This window comes from Oryctolagus cuniculus, chromosome 12 (genome assembly GCF_051225735.1).
Source record: "Oryctolagus cuniculus isolate XC-2025 breed Fujian yellow rabbit chromosome 12, ASM5122573v1, whole genome shotgun sequence".
NCBI classification, from domain to species: domain Eukaryota; kingdom Metazoa; phylum Chordata; class Mammalia; order Lagomorpha; family Leporidae; genus Oryctolagus; species Oryctolagus cuniculus.
Window position 1 is genome coordinate 52,136,202 of NC_142878.1, and position 24,766 is coordinate 52,160,967.

Consider the following 24,766-nt stretch of genomic DNA (forward strand, 5'->3'; position numbering starts at 1 on the left):
GCTGGGCTGCCGGCTGCAGCAGCCATTGGAGGGTGAACCAACGGCAAAGGAAGACCTTTCTCTCTGTCTCTCTCTCTCACTGTCCACTCTGCCTGTCAAAAAAAAAAAAAAAAAAAAAAAAATACAACTCAGCTGGCGCGGCGGCTCACCAGGCTAATCCTCCACCTAGTGGCACCGGCACACCGGGTTCTAGTCCCGGTCGGGGCGCCGGATTCTTTCCTGGTTGCCCCTCAGGCAGTGGAGGATGGCCCAAGTGCTTGGGCTCTGCACCCCATGGGAGACCAGGAGAAGCACCTGGTTCCTGCCTTCGGATCAGCGCGGTGCGCCGGCCGCAGTGCACCAGCCGTGGCGGCCAAGAAAGAAAATACAACTGAAATTTAGAGATACCTATATGTACCAAGTCTGGATGGATAGCCTCAGGGACTATCCAAAGAGCAAGGTTGGGGTTTTCTAGAGAAATGGAACCTGATATATAGATATATAAACACAAACACACATACAAGACAGAGAGATTTTTTTTTTTTAGCAGCTTCTCAGGCACCCAGCTCCTTTTTTTTTTTTTTTTTTAATTAAAAAAAAATTTTTTTGAGCCGGCACCGTGGCTCAATAGGCTAATCCTCCGCCTTGCGGTGCCGGCACACCGGGTTCTAGTCCCGGTCGGGGCGCCGGATTCTGTCCCGGTTGCCCCTCTTCCAGGCCAGCTCTCTGCTATGGCCAGGGAGTGCAGTGGAGGATGGCCCAGGTGCTTGGGCCCTGCACCCCATGGGAGACCAGGAAAAGCACCTGGATCCTGGCTCCTGCCATCGGATCAGCGCGGTGCGCCGGCTGCAGCGGCGGCCATTGGAGGGTGAACCAACGGCAAAGGAAGACCTTTCTCTCTCTGTCTCTCTCTCTCACTGTCCACTCTGCCTGTCAAAAAAAAAAAAATTTTTTTTTGACAGGCAGAGTGGACAGTGAGAGACAGAGAGAAAGGTCTTCCTTTGCCGTTGGTTCACCCTCCAATGGCCGCCGCAGCCGGCGCACCGCACTGATCCGAAGGCCATCCTCCACTGCACTCCCGGGCCACAGCAGAGAGCTGGCCTGGAAAAGGGGCAACCAGGACAGAATCCGGCGCCCCGACCGGGGCTAGAACCTGGTGTGCCAGCGCTGCAAGGCGGAGGATTAGCCTAGTGAACTGTGGCGCCGGCGACAGAGAGATTTCTTGTAAGGAATTGGCTCATGTGACTGGAAGCTGGCACATCTGAAATCCATAGGGTAGGCCAGCCGGCTGGAAGCAAGCAGGAGGGATGCTTGGGGCCGGCCCTCTGGTATAGCAGGTAAAGCTGCCACCTGCAGTGCCAACACCCCATATGAGTGCCCGTTTGAGTCCTGGCTGCTCCACTCCCAATCCAGGTCTCTGCTATGGCCTGGGAAAGCAGTAGAAGATGGCTCAAGTCCTTAAGCCCCTGGACCTGTTTGGGAGACCTAGAAGAAGCTCTTGGCTCCTGGCTTCAGATTAGTCCAGCTCTGGCTGTAGAGGCCATTTGGGGAGTGAACCAGTGGAAGACGATCTCTCTCTCTCTCTCTCTGCCTCTTTGTAACGCTGCCTCGACCTTTCTGTAACTCTGCCTTTCAAATAAATAAATCTTAAAAAAAAACCACTCAGATTTTGCTTTACTTATTTGAAAGGCAGAGCAAGAGGGAAGGAGGAAGGGGAGAGAGGGATAGATATCTTTCCTTCACTGGTTCACTCCTCAAATGCTGGCAACAGCAGGGTTGGGCCAGGCCAAAGCCAGGAACCTGGAACTCCATCCTTCCCAGGCACTTAGCAGAGAGCTGGATCAGAAGTGGAGCAAATAAGTAAAATAAAATAAAGAAGTAGAGCAGTCAGGACTCAAACCAGTGTATATGATTCTGCCATTGCAAGTGGTGCCTTAATCTGCTCTGCCAAACACCAGCTCTGTGAAGTTGAAGTCTTGAGGCAGAATTTCTTCTCTAGGAAACCTCAGTTTTTGCTCTTAATGCCTTCACTGTCTGGATAAGACCTATCCCCATTATCAAGGACAATATTCTTATTTATATAAAGTCAACTAATTATAGATGCTAACTATGTCTATAGAACACCTTTACTGCAACATCTAGATTAGTGTTTAATTAAATATCTGAGCACAATGGGCTACCTCAGCCAACACATTAAAATAACTGTCATGGGCTGGCATTGTGGCATAGCGGGTTAAGCCATCACCTGCAGTCCCAGCATCCTATATGGGCACCGGTTCAAGTCCCAGCTGCTCCACTTCTGATCCAGCTCCTTGCTAATGTGCCTGGGAAACAGCAGAAGATGGCCCAAGTGCTTGAGCCCCTGCACCAACGTGGGGGACCCAAAAGAAGCTCCTGGTTCCAGGGTCCTACTTTGGCCTAGTCCAGCCCCAGGCATCGTAGCCATTTGGGGAGTGAACCAGCGGATGGTCACTCTCTCTCTCTCTCTTTCTGTCTCTCCTCCTATCTCTGTAATTCAGCCTTTCAAATAAATAAAAATAAATCTTTAAAAATAAACCTTAACTGTCACATAAGGTATTGGTTTTCATCCAGCCATAAGCTGTTTAAAACAGCCACTGAACAGGGGACAAGAGGGAGGTCACTGGAGAGGGGCTACGCGGGGAACAGGAGCAAGCCCTGGTTACCGATTTCTCTGTCAAACAAGAGCTTTGAAATATCAGACATGATTGCACAGTACTTTGCATGTGGTAAGTTATTTAATTATATCAGCCAAGTTCCACATTATGAATGGGAAAAGTAAGGAACAGAGAGCAGGTAAGTTACGCAAGGTCACAAAGCTAGTAATTTGAAGAATCCTGGAGTGAACCCAGGCAGTTTAGCCCCAGAACCTGCTGTCCCAAGACCCTCTGGGCCCTGGGCTCAAACATACCCCTTTTAAGAAAATCATGGCCGGCGCCGTGGCTCACTAGGCTAATCCTCCACCTAGCTGCGCCGGCACACCGGGTTCTAGTCCCGGTCAGGGCGCCGGATTCTGTCCCGGTTGCCCCTCTTCCAGGCCAGCTCGCTGCTGTGGCCAGGGAGTGCAGTGAAGGATGGCCCAAGTGCTTGGGCCCTGCACCCCATCGGAGACCAGGAGAAGCACCTGGCTCCTGCCATCGGATCAGCACGGTGTGCCAGCCGCAGTGCGCCGGCCGTGGTGGCCATTGGAGGGTGAACCAACAGCAAAAGGAAGACCTTTCTCTCTTGTCTCTCTCTCTCACTATCCACTCTGCCTGTCAAAAAAAAAAAAAAAAAAAAAAATCATGCTTCCAGATTTGGTTTCCATTTTTCTTTGATCTGGGAAAGGGATACTCCATATATCGAATGCACATCCCTGACATCAGTGAGTGCTAGCCTCCCATGTATGCTGGCAGTACAGTTTTCCTTTTTTAAGGATTTATTTATTTATTTGAAAGGCAGAACAAGAGAGAAAGAGTGGAAGAGTGAGAGAGGGATCTTCAATATGCCGATTCACTCCTCAAATAGCTGTGATAGCCAGGTCTGGACCAGGCTGAAGCCAGGAACTCCATCCCAGTTTTTCTTTTCCTTTTTTTTTTTTTTTTTTTAAATTTATCTGACAGAGTTAGACAGTGAGAGAGACAGAGAGAGACAGAGAGAAAGGTCTTCCTTTCGTTGATTCACCGCCAAAATGGCCGCTGCTACAGCCCGGAGCTATGCTGATCCAAAGTCAGGAGCCAGGAGCTTCCTCCTGGCCTTCCGTATGGGTGCAGGGGCCCAAGCACTTGGGCCATCCATCCCGGGCCACAGCAGAGAGCTGGACTGGAAGAGGAGCAGCCGAGGCTAGAACCCAGTGCCCATATGGGATGCTGGCACCGCAAGTGGAGGATTAACCAAGTGAGCCATGGCGCCAGCCCAGTTTTTCACATGGCGGGCAGGAGACCAGGTACATGGACCATCTTCTCCCTTCCCAGACACATTAGCAGAAAGCTGGATCAGAAGTGGGACAGCCAGGGCTCAAGCCATTACTCTGACAAGGGAGGCCAGCATCCTAAGTGGCAACTTAACCCACTCTGCCACAAACCTGGTCTCCGGTAGGTGTTGCAGGGGATGTGGAGTCACACAAAACCTGCCAAGAAATGGAAGCTCTGGGCCCAAGATCTCACCAGTGTCCTACCACCCTGTGAGACAGCCAGCATGGGCAGTTGGCACCTTTCCCTTCCACTGTCCCATTCTTCTCAGAACCTCATCTGGTCTCCTGCAAACAGTCCTAGCCGCCCTCCTCACGTTGTCCACAGCACTGTCAGATCAGTTGTCATGGTGATTCTGATGTGCCTTTCGAAGCATTGTGTAATATTCACTTCATTTTGTCATTTCTCTGTTCAGAACAGTCACACGGCTTAGTCGTGCACGGCTTAGCCACGGTGCAGCTCTGTGTACCCACCTTTCTTCTGACATCCTCCATGCGTCCCAAGCTGCCCTGGTGGGCTCACTCACCATTTCCTGCCTCCCTGCGTTTGTTACTGTTCTCCACCTGATATGAACTCTGCTCTTTAACATTTTCATTTTATTTGAAAGAGAGAAAGAGATCCACAGAGAGATCTTCCAACCTCTGGTTCATTCCTCAAATGCCAGCAACAGGCAGGGCTGGGCCAGACCAAAGCCAGGAGCCAGGAACGCAATCCAGGTCTCCTATATGGATGGCAAGGACTTTGCCTCCCAAGATGCGCAGTAGCAGGAAGCTGTAACTGGATGCACAGCCAGGACCCTGGCCCAGGCACTATGATATCCGGGATGCGGGCATCTCAAATAGTGTCTTAACTGCTGCACTGAAGGTCCCACGGGGACTCCTCTACTCCTAAAATCAAATCACCTTTGAGGCCTACCTCAAATTCTGCCTCCCTATTATCATTCCAACTAGCAGAGTTCTTCCAAATCAGACTTTGTTACAGCTTCTTTATGGTGCATCGCAGGCAGGTTTAAAAGGCCCTTGCTGGGCTGGGAAGCATGTTTGAGCCTGTTTGCAACTCCGGAAACTCCTGGAAGGTAGATAGCTATAAAGCAGGTACTCTCCATCTTTTTGGTCTCAGGCCTGCTTTACTCTCTTAAGGATTTTTGAGGACTCCAAAGGCTTTTGTTTATGTAAGTTTTACCTATTTTATCCATATATTTTCTATGTTCAAAAGTAAAACAGAAAATTTAAAAATATTTGCTTATTGGGGCCAGCACTGTGGCGCAGTGGGTTAATGCCCTGGCCTGAGGCACTGGCATCCCAGATGGGCACTGGTTCGAGACTGGCTGCTCCACTTCTGATCCAGCTCCCTGCTATGGCCTGGGAAAGTAGTACAAGATGGCCCAAGTCCTTGGGCTCCTGCACCCTCATGGGAGACCTGGAAGAAGTTCCTGGCTCCTGGCTTCGGATTGGCGCAGCTCCTGCTGTTGCAGCCAACTGGGAAGTGAACCACCAGATGGAAGACTCTCTCTCCCTCTCTCTCTCTCTGCCTCTCCTCTCTCTATGTAACTCTGACTTTCAAATAAATAAACATTTTTAATTGCTTATTAATTCATTAAAAACTTCTTATTTATTTATTTATTTATTTGAAAGCCAGTGTTAGAGAGAGAGAGAGAGAGAGAGATCCCTTCCATTTGTTGGTTTACTCCCCAAATGGCTGCAATGCCCAGGGTTAGGCCAGGCTGAAGCCAGAAGCCAGGAGCATCATCCAGGTCTCCTACGTGGGTGCAAGGGCACACCCAAGCGCTTGTGCCATCTTCTGCTGCTTTCCCAGGCACATGAGCCAGGAGCTGGACAAGAAGTGGAGCAGCTGGGACTTTAACCAGCGCCCATATGGGAAGCCGGCACTGCAGGTGGCGGCTTTACCTGTTTCGCCACAGCGCCGGCATTTTTTTTTTTAAATTCACTGAATTACTTTAAAAAAAAAAGATTTATTTATTTACTTGAAAGTCAGAGTTACAGAGAGACAGAGGCAAAGAGAGATCTTCCATCTACTGGTTCACTCTCCAAATGGCCACAATCTATCTGGAGCCAGGAGCCAGGAGCTTCGGGCCTCCCACATGGATGCAGGGGCCCAAGAACTTGGGCCATCCTCCAATGCCTTTCCAGGCCATAGCAAAGCTGGATCAGCAGTGGAGCAGCCAGGACTCAAACTGGTACCCATATGAGATGTTGGCACTGCAGGTGGTGCTGCCCCCCGACAATTCATTTTTTAAAATTAATTTGAGGGGGGGTCTTCTATATGCTGGTTCACTCCTCAAATGGTTGCAACAGCTAGAGCTGGGCTAATCCGAAGCCAGGAGCTTCTTCCAGGTCTCCCACACAAGTGCAGGGGCCCAGGCACTTGTACCATCTTCTACTGCTTTCCCAGGCCATAGCAAAGAGCTGGATTGGAAGTGGAGCAGCTAGAATTTGAACCAGCACCCATATGGGATACCAGCACTACAGGCTATAGCTTCATTCACTAGGCCACAGCGCCGGCCCCCATAATTCATTTTTTAAAAGACCATTGCATATGAGCATAACACATGCTAAGGAAAAATAACTATTAAAAAAAAAACTGGTGACGAGTGGCGTTGTTTTATATTTTGACAAATGTCCTTGATGTCAGGCTTACTAGAAGACAGCTGGATTCCCATATGTGCTTCTCTCTGTGGTGATGCATGGCTTTGGTTAAGAGAATTAAGAGAATCCGGCCTCACGCAGGCATGTAGGAAGCCCTTACACACATTTTGGTCATTTGACCATTTGTGGGGGAAGTGCTGTCATTAAATTAAAAGTAATGACATGGCAATCAGAACTGGATTCTTCCACTGGCTGTTCATTTAATTGAAGCATAACTTCATTCAAAGCACTGCATTTTTCTCATCTACAAAATGGACATGTTACTAATTCCTATCCCACAAGATTATGTCTTGAAGAATTAAGTGAGACGATATAACGAAAGTGCCTGGCGTGTGTTAGGCATTAATAAAGATTAGTCTGGCTAGGTGGACAATCATGTTAGTGATGAGGGGTGAGAGTAATTGCTGATACAGAAGCCTACAGAGGGGGCCGGCGCTGTGGCGTAGCGGGTAAAGCCCCTGCCTGCAGTGCCAGCATCCCACACGGGCATCTGTTCAAGACCCAGCTGCTCTACTTCTGATCCAGCTCTCTGCTATGGCCTGGGAAAGCAGTAGAAGATGGCCCAAGTCCTTGGACCCCTGCACTTGCGTGGGAGACCTGAAAGAAGCTCCTGGCTTCGGATCAGCACAGCTCCAGCCATTGTGGCCAACTGAGGAATGAACCAGTGAATGGAAGACCTCTCTCTGCCTCTGCCTCTCTGTGTGCCTTTCAAATAAATTAATTAAATAAAGAAGCCTACAGAGAAGAAGAGAGGCTTTGGCTAGAAACCGGCAGAAAGCTTGGGGGAGACAACAGGTTTCAGATATGTTTTTAGAGACGCTGCCCCTGTGAGGGTGTTGTGGGGAAGCAGATTACGCTGCCGCTGAGGACACTGGCATCCCATAACAGAGTGCCTGGTTTGAGTCCTGGCTACCCCATTTCCGATCCAGCTTCTGCTAATGCGTTCTGGAAGGCAGCAGATCTTGGTCCAGTGACCCCAAGAGAGTTCCAGGATCCTAGCTACAGACTGGCCCAGCCCTGGTTGTTGCAGGCATTTGGAAAGTAAACCAGAAGATGGATGAGCTCTTGGGAACAGTGGGTTAAAGCCCTGGCCTGAGGTGCCAGCATCCCATATGAGTGCCGGTTCTAGTCCTGGCTGCTCCTCTTCCAATCCAGCTCTCTGCTATGGCCTGGAAAAGCAGTGGAGGATGGCCCAAGTCCTTGGGCCCTTGCACTCACTGCGAGACTTGGAGGAGGCTCTTGGATCCTGGATTCTGATGGGCTCAGCTCTGGCCGTTGTGGCCATCTGGTGAGTGAACCAACGATCTACCTCTCTCTGTAATTCTTTCAAATAAATAAAATAAATCTTAAAAAAAAAAAAAAAAAGATGGATGAGCTCTCGCTCACTCGCTTGCTCGCTCACTCCCTGTCACTCTGCTTTTGAGGTAAGATGAAAATAAACAGTAAAAAAAATTGGAGACGGCGCATAGTGGGTAAAGCCACCACCTGCAATGGTGGCATGCCATATGGGTGCCGGTTTGAATACTGGCTGCTGCACTTCCAATCCAGCTCTGGGCTATGGCCTAGGAAAGCAGCGGGAGGTGGCCCAAGTCCTTGGGCCCCTGTACCTGAGTGAGAAACCCAGAGGAAGCTCCTAGATCCTGGCTTCAGATCGGCACAGCTCCGGCCGTTGCAGGCAATTGGGGAATGAACCAGCAAATGGAGGACCTGTCTGTCTTTCCCTCTCTCTCTGTAACTCTGACTTTCCAAAAAACAAATATATGATAATATTAACATGGTTTTACAGAAAATTTGGAAAATACAATTTTTCCCCATATAGTTTAGGTTATTCTGTATGTACAGCTTGTACACTGTGTCACTTAATGGCACACAAGAATTTGCCCATTTTATTACATTTTCTTTGACAATATTGATTTTTGATGGCTTCCTGAGATTTCCTGGCACAGGTATTTATTTAACCATACCATACTATATCCAACTTGCTTTACATTTTTGATACAAAAAATTGCTGCACTAAGCATTTCTCTTTGTTTTTGTCTTGGTTTGTGAGAAATGTCTATGATAGTCTCTCTCTCTCTTTTTTTTTTTTTTTTTTTACAGGCAGAGTTAGACACCCCCAAATGGCCGCTATGGCTGCCGCACTGCACCGAACCAAAGCCAGGAGCCAGGTGCTTCCTCCTGGTCTCCCATGTGGGTGCAGGGACCCAAGCACTTGGGCCACAGCAGAGAGCTGGACTGGAAGAGGAGCAACCGGGCCAGAATCCGGTGTCCCAACTGGGACTAGAATCCGGAGTACCGGTGCCGCAGGCGGAGGATTAGACAAGTGAGCCACAGCGCTGGGCTACAGTAGTCTTAAGGTTAAGGTCAAAGGCCTTGGAGTCAGTTGATATGTTTGTACCTATCTAAAATCCATCTCTAAGCCTTAGTTACTTCATGTAACATTAACACTTCCAGGGCGGGTGTTGGGTGCAGCACTCAGTACACAATTTGGGGAACCCCTGCATCCTGTATCAGAGCGCTGACCCCACTTTCAATTTTGATTTTCTGGTAATGCACACCAGATGCTCAAGCACTTGGGTCCCTGCCGTTCATATGGAAGGCCCAGACTGAGTTCCTGGCTTCTGACTACAGCCCAGCTCAGCCCTGCCTGTTGCTGGTATTTAGGGAATGAACCAGAGGATGAAAGATCACTGCTTCTCTCTCTCTCTCCACCTTTGAAATAAAATGAAAATAAGTGCAATACATTTCTAAAAGAATAACACTTCGGCCGGCGCTGCGGCTCAATAGGCTAATCCTCTGCCTGCGGCGGCACACCGGGCTCTAGTCCCGGTCAGGGCGCTGGATTCTGTCCCAGCTACCCCTCTTCCAGTCCAGCTCTCTGCTGTGGCCCAGGAGTGCAGTGGAGGATGGCCCAAGTGCTTGGGCCCTGCACCCGCATGGGAGACCAGGAGAAGCACCTGGCTTCTGCCTTCGGATCAGCGTGCTGGGCTGCCGGCTGCAGCAGCCATTGGAGGGTGAACCAATGGCAAAAGGAAGACCTTTCTCTCTGTCTCTCTCTCTCTCACTGTCCACTCTGCCTGTCAAAAAAAAAAAAAAAAAAAAAAAAAAAAAGAATAACACTTCCTATCTCACAGAGACCTTGTAAAGATTAAAGATTTACAATTTTGTGATTATAGAGTGCTTTTCATAGAACCTGACACAAAATAAATGCTAGCCATTATTTTCACAAATTAAATTCAGTAGGTTTATTTCTGGGCTACTGTTTTGGCTCTTTGAGTCTGTTTATTCTTTTTTTTTTTTTTTTTTTTTTTTTTTTTTGACAGGCAGAGTGGATAATGAGAGAGAGAGAGAGAGAGAAAGGTCTTCCTTTGCCGTTGGTTCACCCTCCAATGGCCACCACGGCCGGCGCGCTGTGGCCGGCGCACCGCGCTGATCCGATGGCAGGAGCCAGGTGCTTCTCCTGGTCTCCCATGGGATGCAGGGCCCAAGCACTTGGGCCATCCTCCACTGCACTCCCTGGCCACAGCATAGAGCTGGCCTGGAATAGGGGCAACCGGGACAGTATCTGGTGCCCCGATCGGGACTAGAACCTGGTGTGCCGGCGCCACTAGGTGAGTCTGTTTATTCTTATGCCAACTACTATTACAGCCCTCTTTTGCATTTACATATTTCTGTTACATGAAGGGTTTTAGGTCAAGGGCTGGAAATACAGAAAGTCCCCTTTTCCTTCTCTTTGAGTTTTCTTTGCTTTTTTTTTTTTCTAGTCGACTTTTATTGTAGATGAACAATGGAATCATTTTATCAAGTTGCAAAATATCCCATTAGAATTGTGATTGAGTGTTGTAAAAGTGGAAAATTAATTTGGTGAGATTTGACACCTTTATAAGATTCATCTTTTTCTAAGAATATAGCTTGCTTCTGTATTTTTTTCAATCCTCTATTATATTATCTTTCAGCAAAGTTTAGTAACTTTCCTTATATAAGTAACTCACATTTTCCAGGAAAGGTACAGCTAAGCATTTTATGATAGTTACTATTACAAACAGGGGAAAAACATAATCACAGTGGCTACGATATGTTAAGTCCTACTATGCACAGAGTAAGTTCTACATGCTTTACTCTATCAACTAATTCATCTTCATAACAGCTTTGTGAGGTTAGAACTATTACCTTCTCATTTTATGAATGAGGAAAGTGAGGCCAAAAGGGGCAGGGTCACATGGTTAGTAAATGAGCAAGCAGATTTTAAAAAATTTTTTTTATTTATTTATTTGAAAGTCATAGTTACACAGAGAAAGAAGGAGAGACAGAGAGAGAGGTCTTCCATCCACTGGTTCACTCCCCAATTGGCCACAATGGTCAGAACTGCGCCAATCTGAAGCCAGGAGCCAGGAGCTTCTTCCAGGTCTCCCACGTGGGTGCAGGAACCCAAGCACTTGGGCCATCTTCTACTACTTTCCCATGCCATAGCAGAGAGCTGGATCAGAAAAGGAGCAGCCGGGACTTGAACTGGTGTCCATATGGGATGCTGGCACTGCAAGTAGCAGATTTAACTGGTACGCCACAGCGTCGGCCCTGCAAGCAGATTTTTTCAAAGAGATTTATTTATTAATTTATTCAGAAGTCAGAGTTAGAGAGAAAGGGAGGGACAGAGAGAGAGCTTCCATCTACTGGTTCACCTTCAGACATATGGCTCCATAGGTCATGTTCTTAACTGTCTTTTTTATTGGAATATTTTATTAATTATATCTTCTAACTGGTTCTTCTTAATATGAAACAAAGCTACATATTTCATATTTTCTTGCATCAAGTGACATCTCTGCATTCCATTATTAATTCTCATCATTTACAAAATTGATTCTCATGGATTTTCTATGTACCCCATCATCTCAACTGCAAACAATGATAAATTTGCCTCTCCTTTTCCAAAAGTTATAACACCTTTTTTTTCATTTCCAGTCTTATTGTATTGGATTTTTCAGAATAATATTAAATAACCCAGTGATGAGAGTAGACATTTTTGTTTCATTTCATCGTCATGCAAGTTGTTGACTTCATATACACACATATAAAGAATATTAAGATTAAAGAGTGTTTATAGCAAATGGTGTTGACTTAACATATTGTCTTTTCTTTTTTTAATTATTTATTTGAAAGCAGAGGTCAGAGCTACAGAGAGGCAGAGAGAGAGAGAGAGAGGGAGAGAGAGAGAGAGAGAGAGAGAGAGCGAGCTTCCATTTGCTGGTTCATTCCCCAGATGGCCACAATGGCTGGAGCTGCACTGATCCAAAGTCAGGAGACAGGAGCTTCTTCCAGGTCTCCTATGTGGGTGCAGGAACCCAAGGACTTGGGCCATCTTCCACTGCTTTCCCAGGCCATAGCAGAGAGCTGGATCAGAAGTGAAGCAGCTGGGACTTAAACCGGCGCCCATATGGGATGCCGGCACTGCAGACACTGCTGTGCCACAGTGCCAGCCCCCATATTGTCTTCTTCCACTAGTAAAAATGATCAAGTGTTTTTCTTGTTGGTTTATTTTTGACCTATTTTATGAATAAACTTCCTAATGTGTAATCTTGTGTAAATTCTTGGGATAAGTCCTAATTGGTTGTGTTATATAATTACCATGTAAATATTTTAGGATTTTTTTTTTCATTTATATCCATAACTGAGATTGGTGGATGGCTTTTTTGGGGTGCTATTTCTGACAGGTTTTGTTATTAACTATGTTCTGGTTTCATAAATACAGTGGTTTTCCATCTTTCCTGTGTTCTGAACAGTTCCTGCTTTCTATTCATTTTGACAGATAAATACTGGATAATAAAGGTGACAAGGAAGAGAATGCAAATTGGCACAGATTATTTTGCCTCAGTAACTCTGCCACTTTGTAGCTGAGGACAGCTCTCATCGTGAAGAAGCAATTTGGAGCAGTGGGAGGGTCACACAGGCCATTACTGTGGTGTCGCGGAGTGCAGCTGGCTGGGCAGACACAGAGGTGAGCGAAGGTGGGTCTGGGGGGGCGGGAGGCACACAGTGCTGGGAGGGGATGTGAGCACAGAAGAGGAAAAGAGGGCTTCCAGTGGGCTAGAGACATTCCACCCAAGACAAAAACCAGGATCAGGAGCAAGAAGTAGGCCTGCCGGGGAGGAGTGCTTGTTGGCTGGGGGTGGAGAATGGGCTTCCAGAAAGTCTCCAACGCTCTGGCCTGTGGGAGGAAGGGGCACTATTTCTCACCCAGGGTGTCTGCCCTTCTGTTCCACCATGTCCCTGTCTCATCTGCAGCAAAGAACAACATCCCACAGTCTAACGGTGACTCAGTGCCTGCGAGTCGGGAGTTCAACACGGAGAGCAGAGCCCAGGGATGCCAAGCCTAAGACAGACTACGGCAACTTTGGCTTACGGCCTAGGACATAGAGCCCAGTCCTCATGAGGTTTCTCTGTTTCTGCTTCAGTCTTTTTCTTCTTGTTCCTCTGCAGGGCACGGAGACAGGCCCATAGTTACACGCTGTTCTTAATGGCACAAGCAAGTGCCACAGGAAAGGCCAAGAACAATGTGGTGTGGAACTGCTGGGAACCGTTCAGCATTCTGCTTGCTAAATGGCTGAGACCATTTTGAACAAGAATGCAAAGACCACATACACACATGACATTCAACCCACATAAACAGAATTTAAGGTCAGGCAGAAATTCTAGGCTCTTTTGACACAAATCCTTTTCGGTGAGAATTATTTTATGGTTTTCTAGATTTCTCTTTCCCTCTCACCCATGGATAGGCTAGCTAACCACCAGAGCAGCCACCGGCTTGATAATCAGGCGTGAGCTGCCAGGAGCACAGATGGTCCACAACCCAGATAATCAGCTTCTGAAGCAGCAACATCTAATAAATGTTCCGTGAATGCAGAGTTTGGGTGGGCACAGCTGGGGCAGAGAACACTCAAAGCTCCTGGGGAACTCCTTCTACCTCTGAAAATGTCTGCCAAGACCCACTTCCTGTGCACAGCCATCCCCTGAACAGGCTTGAAAAGAAAACTTCCACCTGCGCTCTGAAGACAGGCACCCTGAAGGAGGTGGAGCCACCTCCCCCAGTCCGGAAGTGAGGACGGGCCATACAGAGTCACTTCCTTCCAAAGAACAGTGTGGGAAGTTGCAGTGGGAGGAGGGGCAGGGAGTCACTTCACAGTGGGGAAACCTGACCCACCCTGTTTCTCTCAGGTGGTAAAGGTCATTCATCACGAGGATAGTATGTGCCCTTGATGAAATGATGAAATGATATTCGGCCTCCATGACCTCCCCAAACCCATAACATCAGATTCCAGTAGAGGAGCATTGTATAGTCTATCTGGCCAATACCATCAAACTATCAAGATCATCAGAGACAAGAAACAGCTGAGAAACTGCTACAGCCAAGAGGAATCTAGAGAGATGTGACAATTAAATGTAATATGGGATCCAGAAGTACACAAAAAGTCTGGTAATAATAACAATAATAATAGAAGACACAGCATCTCCAACCCCTTCAGGCTTCATGGTGCATTTTCTTGGCGCTTTGCTTTTCTGACTCTCATCCGTTGGGGGCACTTAAGTCGCACCCAGGACTCGTGGGGCTCATCCCCTCCTGCTCCCTTTCCGGGTTTCCCAGGCCTCTGATCCGCACCGGCTACGGTCAGCTCATCACTCTCAGGGCTTCGTTAGCTACCGTTCTTCCGGCGGGCTCCAGATCCTATTCGGTTCAGACCACGGTTCACCCAGCTCTGTTACACAGCGCCCCCTAGACATCCACTTCAGCACGTCCAGACCCAAACCCCGATTCTCTACGAACCGCAAGGACTGACAGAACCCTGGGCTATCACCCGCCTAACAAGCGGACCCCAAATTCTGTTAACGCCCCCTGCGTAGGGTTCTCGTGCTGCGATCACCTCTCCAGCCCTCAGTGCTGAACCTGTGGGCTCCCTGCCTTCAGGGGTCTCCATTTCCCTCTCTCCGTCTTTCCTTGCTTCATTCCTTTCTTTTTTCCCGTCTCTCTCCTGTAAAGGGAAAATGCATTTCCATGATTCCCGTCCACTGCAATCTCTCACTAAGAATTGGTTTTCTCTACCTCGAGGGGCTGTGAGTGTGCGCTTAGGTGTTGATTTACACCTTTTTGTGTTTGAGACACAAGCACTATTAAACACTGTCAGTTATCACAATCTATTTAAAAAGGTTAACATAGTAAGGGGACAAATCTTGTTTAAACAGAACCCCAGCCATTAACCCAGTTTAGTTGGGTCTAAGCAATGACACAAGGAACACATTTGAAAGAGGTGACGGAAAAGGTTAAGTAAAGATGGCTGTAGGACCCAAGTAACTTGGGACCTGAAAAGTGAGAGGGTGGAAAGAAGTAAAGCTTTCAACAGTGAAGGAAGGAAAACGGAAACCACAATTTCTGGGGAAGGTGATGCAATAAAGGAGTACCAGTCCCAACGAGCCAGCCAGGAGTCGAACCTGGAATCTTCTGATCCGTAGTCAGACGCGTTATCCATTGCGCCACTGGCCCTGAGACAATCGCGCTGGGCTCTGTAATGATTCTTCAAGCTTACAATGCAGGGTTTCATGGGACGTGTAGTCCCTCGGCGGCATTCGGCGGCTGCACAAAGCATTCTGGGAGATTCGGGTTCTTCACGAACCAGACCCTGAGATTGGTAGATCTGCAGGAGCCACGCCGTACGTCACGGTGCAGCCCGCGGATTGGCGGGAAGAGTCACTCTCCACCCCTCCGTCTCTTGCTCCGGAGCTGTGGAGGACGCTCTGGTTGTTAAGGCGACTCGTCCCGCCTTCTCGGGGCCTGGTTCAGCGTGTGATTGGTTGCTAATATCAAGGAATCCCGGCGTGGAGAGCGCGAGGGAAAGATGGCGGCGATGGCGGTCGGGGCTGCCGGTGGGAGCCGCGTGTCCAGCGGGAGGGACCTCAATTGCGTCCCCGAAATAGCTGACACACTGGGGGCTGTGGCCAAGCAGGGGTGAGGGCCAGACCTTCGCGGGCGGAATGCAGGGTCCGAACTCGAGGACGGAAAAGGGCAGGCTAGTCATCCCCGAGAGGCAGGGGTGAAGGGGCCGGATGGGACGAGGGCGTGAGAAACCCCATTACTCCTGAGAGGAGCAGCTTCGGCCCGGCGGGTGGAAAGTTAGGGGAGTCGTGTGGCCTCTGAGTCCAGAAGTCGGGGGAGTTGTCGGGGATACAAAAAGGGGGCATACAGCCAATCCCCTAGGGCTCCGGGGGTAAAATGAGTATGCGGGAGTAGGGGGAAGTGTTGGGGGCAAAGGCGAGAGGAGGTTCATGTGCAGGGAGGGTAGGTGTAGGTAGCCCTGGGGCAGCTCTGAACATCACAGTCCTGGAAAGCCAGTGACCCCAGAGTAGAGAGAATGCTACTTGGCGTGGATTTCCGTCGTTTTCCCTTACTCATCTTTTCCCTGCCTGTGTTTTGGGGGAGAAATTGAGGCACGGTGCAGGGAAGTGGTATGTCCCAGGATGGGCTGCAACCAGGAGCCAGCGCGGTGACTGGTGGCATCTGAAAGGGCTGTGCGCAGTCGAGGTAGCCTAAGTGCAGTGCTTGGCTCTCTTTACATGATGATTCTGGGTCTGTCGCGGTTGTAGGTTTGATTTCCTCTGCATGCCTGTCTTCCACCCGCGGTTCAAGAGGGAGTTCACTCAGGAACCTGCTAAGAATCGGCCGGGCCCCCAGACACGATCAGACCTACTGCTGTCAGGAAGGGGTAGGGACCATCCCATATGCCCCTTAATTGTTAGCAGCAGTAACAACCTCTGCTTTATCAGAGCCCTCGTTCTCCTCCTTTTCTGACTTGGATATATTGGATAGCCCCTGGGATCTAGGGAATTCTCGTTTTCTCCTTGCTTATTTGCTAAAAGCCTTAGTTGCCTATTCTGCATCAGACTATCCCATGTCTGTGGTGGAAAATGCCTTTGTCTCTCATCTCTATTTTCTGTTCCCTACCAAGAACTAGAAATTGAACCAGTACAGTACTGAACCTCATTCAGTTTTTGTCTTTCCCGGGTGGGGGAGTGCAGACTGGAATACGCTAATTGTGGGAAAGCTCTCTCCATGGATCCGTCCAGACTCGAGAGTGGAGAAGATCCGCAGGAACTCGGAGGCGGTAAGACAGTGTTTGACCTCTCCTGGAGCGTTCTAAAGATGACCTCTGTACCCGAGCTGGGTGGGAGAGCGTTTTTCCCTTCCATCAGTTACAAAATCAACTAACAGAATGCAATGAAAGCTATTTGGAGGTTAGCTCTTAACATTTTCCTCCCGTTCTCCATTCCAGGCCATGTTACAGGAGCTGAATTTTGGGGCGTATCTGGGTCTTCCGGCTTTCCTGCTGCCCCTTAATCAGGAAGATAACACAAACCTGGCCAGAGTTTTGACCAACCACATCCACACTGGCCACCACTCCTCCATGGTATGGTCGAGGGTCTCTTTTTCCCACTGCATATCATGGTAGTCAGGCTCTGTGCGGGAGCTTCTTGGGCCTGCCAGTCAGTGAAGCGGAAATTTGGCAGAATGGAAATTATTGCTCACTCCCCTGCTAACAGACAGTTTCACAATATCTCATTATTTCTTGAAACTTTACAATTGAAACACAAGGCAGATTTTTTTTTTAAGGGAGGTAGAGTTACAGAGAGAAATATCTTCCATCTGCTGGTTCACTCTCCAAATGGCCGCAGCTAGGCTGATCCAAAGCCAAGAGCCAGGAGCTTCTTCCAGGTCTCTCAAGCACTCGGGCCCTCTTCTACTGCTTTCCCAGGCCATAGCAGAGAGCTGGGTCGGAAGAGGAATGGCTGGGACTAGAATCTGTGCCCATATGGAATGCCAGCACCTTAGACAGAGGCTTAGCCAGCTACAGCACATTGTTGGCCCCACAAGGCAGATATTTGCTTAAGGATATATACAGGATACATGTACAAAATCACAAATTGGGAAAACCATCTAAAGGGGTTAATTTGAGATCTGGATCAAGGTCTTTTTAATTGTGAGATGGTTATTGGACCCAATGAGTTCAAGAGCGAGTTCTAAAAGGGCACCTGTTGATGTGCAGTTCTGGATGCGTGTGCCCTTGGTGGCACCGGAGGACCTGAGAGATGATATAATTGAGAATGCACCAGCTCCACACTCAGAGGAGTACAGTGGGGAGGAGAAGACGTGGATGTGGTATGTCTCCTTTTGCTACTACTCCAGAGCAAGGGGCAGGGTGAAGGGAAGTATGGGTAGAGCCTGTCGGGAAGTCTCCTTGAGCTGTGGTGATTGGTGGGCCACACATATGTGTGTTTTTCTGTATCCAACTCTGGGCAGGTGGCACAACTTCCGAACTTTGTGTGACTATAGCAAGAGGATTGCAGTAGGTGAGTCTACAAGGGTCCTGGGATAAGTGTCCTTCCTGTGGCGTCTGTGCACAGCACTCAGCAGTTTTGTCCATAGTGAGCAAGCTTGACCACTTTCCCTCGGCCTGAATCTGCCTTGCTCTTGAGAGGAAACAACTTGTACAAGGGAGAAAGGAAGGGTTTCTCTCCTGGCAATGGTTGACAGCATTTTCTGTTCCCTGTGTAGCTCTTGAAATTGGGGCTGACCTCCCATCTAATCACGTCATTGACCGTTGGCTTGGGGAGCCCATCAAAGCAGCCATTCTCCCCACCAGCATTTTCCTGACCAATAAGAAAGGATTTCCCGTTCTTTCTAAGATGCACCAGAGGCTGATCTTCCGGCTCCTCAAGGTAGATGGTAGGAGGGTTCTGAAGGTGGGCCAGCTATACCTCTTACCTTACACATGCATCATCATAACGAATTTCTTGGGGGTGGTGGAGGGGAATGGGACTTCTCTTCTCTGGTTTCTAGAGAGCTATTTCAGTCAAGTTGAGAGTTTTGAGCCCAGCAAAGGAAATGTTCAAGGGAGCCCCAGGAACCTTTCAAAAGGAACTGGAGCCTACAAGATTGTCATTTAATAAGTTTACAGTAAGGAGCCCTGGCGCCTCTTGTGCCAGCATGGTGCTTAGGTAGTGTAAGAAGGCTTTGGAAGTTTATTGAGCCACTTTTGTTGGTATTGGGCCGGACCCTGGAGAACTGTTGGTCTGGGCTTTATTTTATGCTAGGGCTGTTTGGCCCAAAACCATCACGACCCAGAACCTTGGTTTGTGAGCTCTGTCTGATGCTCTGACTTCCCTCACAGTTGGAGGTACAGTTCATCATCACCGGCACCAACCACCACTCAGAGAAGGAGTTCTGCTCCTACCTCCAGTACCTGGAATACTTAAGCCAGAACCGCCCTCCACCCAATGCCTATGAACTCTTTGCCAAGGGCTATGAAGACTACCTGCAGTCCCCGCTCCAGGTAGGTTTGGAGTACACTAGGAAACAGATCTTTTGGGGGAAGTGCCCCAGGATCCTCCCAAAGATTCTACTTTGGGAGGTAGTGGAAAGTATCTGATGTTCTGGTGCATTGGCCTTTGCCAAGAAACTTAATTTGTATTTTTCCTCTCATTCGTCAGCCACTGATGGACAATCTGGAATCTCAGACATATGAAGTGTTCGAAAAGGACCCCATCAAATACTCTCAGTATCAGCAGGTACACTGGGCCTGGGCTGGGGAAGCACAGGGCCAGGATGACCGGGGTGAGGATGGAATTATAGCCATGAGTCTCTCCTTCCCCAGGCCATCTATAAATGCTTGCTGGACCGTGTACCAGAGGAGGAGAAGGATTCCAATGTCCAGTGAGTGCTTTCCCTGCAAACCTGGGGGCCTTGCACGTGAACTTCTTTGTCTGCTTAGTCTGCTTGTCTCTTCCCCTCCCCCAGGGTATTGATGGTGCTGGGAGCAGGCCGGGGACCCCTGGTGAATGCTTCCTTGCGGGCAGCCAAGCAGGCTGATCGGCGGATAAAGCTGTACGCTGTAGAGAAGAACCCAAATGCTGTGGTGACGTGAGTAGTCTGCTTGTTGGGAACCTTGTCCCCATGGCCAGTTCTCCTAAGCCTCTCTCCTCACCTGTGTCATCTCTGTTTCAGGCTCGAGAACTGGCAGTTTGAAGAATGGGGAAGCCAGGTGACAGTAGTCTCGTCAGACATGCGGGAATGGGTGGCTCCAGAGAAAGCGGATGTCATTGTCAGTGAGCTTCTGGGCTCCTTTGCTGACAATGAACTGTCACCTGAGTGCTTGGACGGAGCCCAGCACTTCTTAAAAGGTGCCTCTGGGTTCTGGTACATGGCGGGGCAGGAGGGGTGGCAGCAGCCTGGGAGGTTACAGGTTGTGGGGGAAAGTGAGTTAGACTTGGGTCAGCATGGATTTTGAGAGCTGCTGGCCTTGTGCCCTCAACAAATGAAATCCTCTCTCTCGCCCTCAGTGTTCACATCTATAAAATGAGGGAACTAGGGCAGAGATTCTTCACGTGAGGTCTGTGGAATCCCACTCACCTGGGCTTGGCTTTCTTGTGGAACTTTGTGGACCCCACAGAAGAACCACCAGCTTAGTTTCCTTTGGTTTTCATCTTCTAAACAAACAAACAAAAAAGTTTATTTATTTGTTTGAAAGGCAGAGAGGGAGAGAAAGAGATCTTCTGTCCACTGATTCACTCCCTAAATGGCCACAGTGGCTAGGGGTGTGCAAAACTGAAACCATGGGGCCAGTGCCATGGCTCACTTGGCTAATCCACCGCCTGTGGCGCCGGCACCCCAGGTTCTAGTCCTGGTTGGGGCGCCAGGTACTAGTCCAGTTGCTCCTCTTCCAGTCCAGCTCTCTGCTGTGGCCTGGGAGGGCAGCGGAGGATGGCCCAAGTGCTTGGGTCCCTGCACCTGCATGGGAGACCAGGAGGAAGCATCTGGCTCCTGGCTTTGGAATGGCACAGTGTGGCCATAGCAGCCATTATTAGAGGAGTGAACCAATGGAAGGAAGACCTTGCTCTCTCTCTCTCACTGTCTGTAACTCTCTCTGTCTCTCTCTCACTGTCTAACACTGCCTGGAAAAAAAAAAAAAAAAAAAAAAAAGAAAGAAAAAGAAAACCTGAAACCAGGAGCCTAGAACCCTATTTGGGTCTCCCATGTGGGTGCAGGGGCCCAAGCACTTGGGCCATCTTCTATTGCTTTCTGAGGTGGATTAGCAGGGAGCTGTATTGGAAGCGGAGTGGCCAGGACTCCAAACCAGCGGTCTCACTGGGTACCGGCATCACAGCAGCAGCTTAACCCATTATGCCACAACGCTGGCCCCTCCTTTTTTTTTTTTTTTTTTTTTTTTGACAGGCAGAGTGGACAGTGAGAGATACAGAGAGAAAGGTCTTCCTTTGCCGTTGGTTCACCCTCCAATGGCTGCTGCGGCCGGCGCACCACGCCAGGTGCTTCTCCTGGTCTTCCATGGGGTGCAGGGCCCAAGGACTTGGGCCATCCTCCACTGCACTCCCTGGCCACAGCAGAGAGCTGGCCTGGAAGAGGGGCAACCGGGACAGAATCCGGTGCCCCGACCGGGACTAGAACCCGGTGTGCTGGCGCTGCTAGGTGGAGGATTAGCCTATTGAGCCGCGGCGCCGGCCCTCCTTTGGTTTTAAGCTTGTGTTATTCTGTACATTAATCTAGAGGTAGATTTCCCCCATGTTAGGAGTTAGGGACAGGCCAGCCTGGATGTGATAGCACTTAGTGACTTCCGCCATTCCCATGCCAGCCTTGGTCTGTGTGGACGTGGGAGGTCTGAGGCTTTGGTTAGTGCAGGCACAGCTCATTTCCCTCCCTTGGGAATCTGACCTCCTGCTCTGCAGATGATGGCGTGAGCATCCCTGGGGAGTACACCTCCTTCCTGGCTCCCATCTCCTCCTCCAAGCTGTACAATGAGGTTCGAGCCTGTCGGGAAAAGGACCGTGACCCTGAGGTAAAGAGCCACCGTCCTGGGGAAGGACAAAGTAGTATTCCGCTCCTGGAGAAGATGAGGAGATGGGGGGAAGTGGATCAAGGGAAACTGTGTTTCTCTCTGTACCCCTGGGCTTTTGAGTGTTTCCCTGAGGAGGTAGGCTCTCTTGCCTGTCTCCTCCAGCTCTCCCTCTTGCTCTTTCTTACGCGGGACAGGCCCAGTTTGAGATGCCTTATGTGGTGCGGCTGCACAACTTCCACCAGCTCTCTGCGCCTCAGCCCTGTTTCACCTTCAGCCATCCCAACAGAGGTGGGTTCCTGCGTGGCCTCTGTCCTCACCCCCCTGCTTTCTCCCCTTGCTGTCCCGTCCACCTTACATGGTCCAAGCTTCACCAAGTGGCCTAGGGCTTCTGGTCCCTCATCATCCGTAGAGTTCTTTTCCTTGCAGATCCTCTGATTGACAACAACCGCTACTGCACCTTGGAGTTCCCCGTGGAGGTGAACACGGTGCTGCATGGCTTCGCGGGCTACTTCGAGACTGTGCTTTATCGGGACATCACTCTGAGTGAGTGTCTTGGGCTGTGGATGGCAGGATATGTGGGTGTGGTGCGGGCTTGTGTTTGTGTCTCCTTTGGATTCCTGGGGAGCCCAGGAGTCCATGAATGGAGATCTTTGGTTGCTTATGATCACAGAACAGCCTCTCCTAGATAAAAGGCTCAGTCTTGGAGAACAGGGTGTTTTTCATTTGTCCACACAGGTATCCGTCCAGAGACTCACTCTCCTGGGATGTTCTCTTGGTTTCCCATCCTCTTCCCCATTAAGGTAGGAATCACCTTTAAGACTGACAGTTAAGGAGTAGCTTGTGCCATTGGTGTTGTGCCCCCTTCCCTCTCCTAGGCTGATACCTGTGACCCAGTGTCCTGCTCTTACAAGCTCTTCTATTCCACTTGTAGGTGCTGGAATTATCTGCAAGAGCCTTCTACCTACATCTCTCCTGGCTACTCTTCTGTCCAATCTCTCTTTTTCCCTCTCCCTCTCCCTCTCTCTTTACCTCTCTCTACCTCTCCTTCCCTCCCTCCCTCTCTCTTTTTTTCTTAAAAAAAAAAAAACAAAAAAAAACAAAAAAAAAAACTATGACTTTATCTCTCCCCTGTCTAAAACACTTCAGTGCCTTCTCATAACCCTTAGGATAAAGATCAAAATCCGGAACATTGCTTACAAGCCTTGGAGTGTCTCGCCTTACTTGCCTTTTCAGAGACTGTCCTGTTGCTTACATGGCTTCAGCCCTGCAGACCTTCTGGTTCCTCTAAGTGCCCATCCTCTTTCTTCCCTCAGGTTTTCTCACCTCTCTCCTAGGCTGGCAGGTTCTTTGCTCATGTTTTCCTCCAGTCAACCTCTCCTGGAGGTCTCCTTGTGCATTTTTATTATCAGATAAACTTTCCCTGACCACCTTTCACAGGTGTTTTAAATTGTAGTCTTTAAGATTTATTTATGTATTTTTAAAGGCAGAGTCATAAAGAAGGAGGGAGGGATGGAGAGATCTTCCATCTACTGGTTCACTACCCAAGTGGCCAGGTCAAAGCCATGAACCTGGAACTCTCTCCAGGTCTCCCACATGGGTGGCACTTGGGCCATCTTCTGCTTTCCCAGGGGCATTAGCAGGGAGTTGTATTGTAAGCGGTACAGCCTGGTCTTGAACTGACGCTCTGCAGGATGGCAGCTCAGTCTGCTGTGCCACAGCGCCAGCTCCTCATAGGTGTTTTCATAAGCCCCTGATTTACCATAGTTTTGATGATTTGCTCAGTGTCTGCTGAGTGTTCTGATAGACTTTAAGCTTCATGAGGGTTGGAAACAGTCTGTTGGGTTTATCATTTTAGCTCCACACCTACCTTAATATGCTGTCACAAATAATTTATTAGCTCCACATCAAACCTCCCTACCTTTCTTCTTGCAGCAACCCATTACAGTGCGTGAAGGCCAGACTATTTGTGTGCGTTTCTGGCGATGCAGCAACTCCAAGAAGGTGTGGTACGAATGGGCTGTGACAGCACCAGTTTGTTCTGCTATTCACAACCCTACCGGCCGCTCATACACCATTGGCCTCTGATGCTCCGTGCAAGTGTCCAGAGCCTTGAAAGCGGCTTCAGGTTCTGCTCTTGTAGCACAGAAGGTGCTGTACATCTCTGGGCTGTGATTCCGCTTGCCCGAGAGAGAGGAGCATTTCAGTCTGATTTCCTGCCTTCCATCGAGGTGGGCAAAGGATAAGAATTAATTGCAAGGCTAAAGCCAGCAATCTGTGAAGACCTCAGATCAGGACATGAGGAATTGGTAGTCTGGGACCTGAAGCTACACCGACAGGCACTCAGCCTCAAGAACTTCCTGGAATAGCCCTGAGAACGTGTGGATTGAAACATTTTCAGTCCTTCCTCTGCTCCTCTCTGTTCTTGTTTTGATGGTTTTGTGTAAGAGGAAATACAAATAAAGTGAAGTTATGGCCCTTTCTTGCTCTGATCTGCTGTTCACTGCTTCTATTTGCCACACCTTTTAGACCCAGGCATTTTCAGGCCTGTGCCCTTATCCTGTCAAGACCCATAGGGGCTGAGCTTTATTTCCTACTTGGGTGAGCAGTGACTCCTGGACATGGGCCTTTCTAACCAGCTAGAGCGAGCCCTTGTCCTGTAGGGTCTGTGTCAGGCTTTTCTCTGGGGAAAAGGCATAGAGTTCGTTGCCTTGGACAGAGAAAGGGCGTGAAGCCAGCTTCCCTTCCACCTAACTGAGTTGCCACACTGCCAGCTCTTGGGGAAAAACTGGAAGCCATCCAGGCAAGCCAAGTATTGGGTTTGAATAAAATCAGCAGGTTAGGGTTTGAAATCAGATCATTTAGTTCAATTTTCGGCCTTACAGCCTGGGGAGATGAAGTCTTCAACGGCATAATGTGCCTACGCGCCCAAATCAAAAACGGGAACTCAAGTTCTCTAACTGGCGCTTAGCACCTGTGTCAGGCAGCTGAAGCCTGCAGGGGTACTGGAAGCCCTAGGGAAGTGAGGGGAGAGAATGCTCCCTTCTCCTGGTTATAAGTCTGGGAGTACTGCTGCACCCATCACCTGAGAAGTTTCCCGCTGCAGTGCTGTCTGGGGCATGGATTTGAACTGAAGGTGTGTGACTTACGGGACCAGGCAGTGCGGCTGAGGCAATGTGCAAGAAGGCAAGCCCTGGGCTTCCCAGATAATCAGTCGCTGAGATTGGGAGGGTGGTGTGGAGCCTGGCATCCCTGACGTGAAACAGGT

General features: G+C 49.2%; 1 protein-coding gene, 1 long non-coding RNA gene and 1 other non-coding gene across 5 annotated transcripts; 1 reads left to right on the plus strand and 2 right to left on the minus strand.

The window, feature by feature from the left end:
- Nucleotides 1-10,856: 10,856 nt before the first annotated feature.
- Nucleotides 10,857-15,258, minus strand: LOC138844646 (uncharacterized). The gene is made up of 2 exons (XR_011380808.2): nucleotides 15,092-15,258; nucleotides 10,857-11,188 (listed from the first exon to the last, which is right to left on the minus strand). It is a non-coding gene; the product is annotated as an uncharacterized LOC138844646 (long non-coding RNA).
- Nucleotides 15,071-15,143, minus strand: TRNAR-ACG (transfer RNA arginine (anticodon ACG)). Its single transcript has one exon. It is a non-coding gene; the product is annotated as a tRNA-Arg (tRNA).
- Nucleotides 15,259-15,475: 217 nt separating the features above from the next.
- Nucleotides 15,476-23,990, plus strand: PRMT5 (protein arginine methyltransferase 5). Of its 3 annotated transcripts, XM_002718065.6 has the most exons (17): nucleotides 15,476-15,605; nucleotides 16,241-16,359; nucleotides 16,673-16,758; nucleotides 16,927-17,061; nucleotides 17,698-17,810; nucleotides 17,952-18,001; nucleotides 18,207-18,370; nucleotides 18,823-18,984; nucleotides 19,142-19,219; nucleotides 19,306-19,364; nucleotides 19,449-19,571; nucleotides 19,656-19,831; nucleotides 21,392-21,501; nucleotides 21,696-21,789; nucleotides 21,928-22,044; nucleotides 22,237-22,301; nucleotides 23,434-23,990. In XM_002718065.6, the coding sequence occupies exons 1-17, from the start codon at nucleotides 15,496-15,498 to the stop codon at nucleotides 23,584-23,586; spliced, it is 1,914 nt and encodes a 637-aa protein (XP_002718111.1). In that variant the 5' UTR covers nucleotides 15,476-15,495; the 3' UTR covers nucleotides 23,587-23,990. The 3 variants fall into 3 exon arrangements, with proteins under 3 accessions (XP_002718111.1, XP_089166056.1, XP_089166055.1); XM_089309930.1 differs by lacking the exon at nucleotides 16,241-16,359 and having other exon boundaries at nucleotides 16,603-16,758; XM_089309929.1 differs by lacking the exon at nucleotides 16,241-16,359.
- Nucleotides 23,991-24,766: the final 776 nt, after the last annotated feature.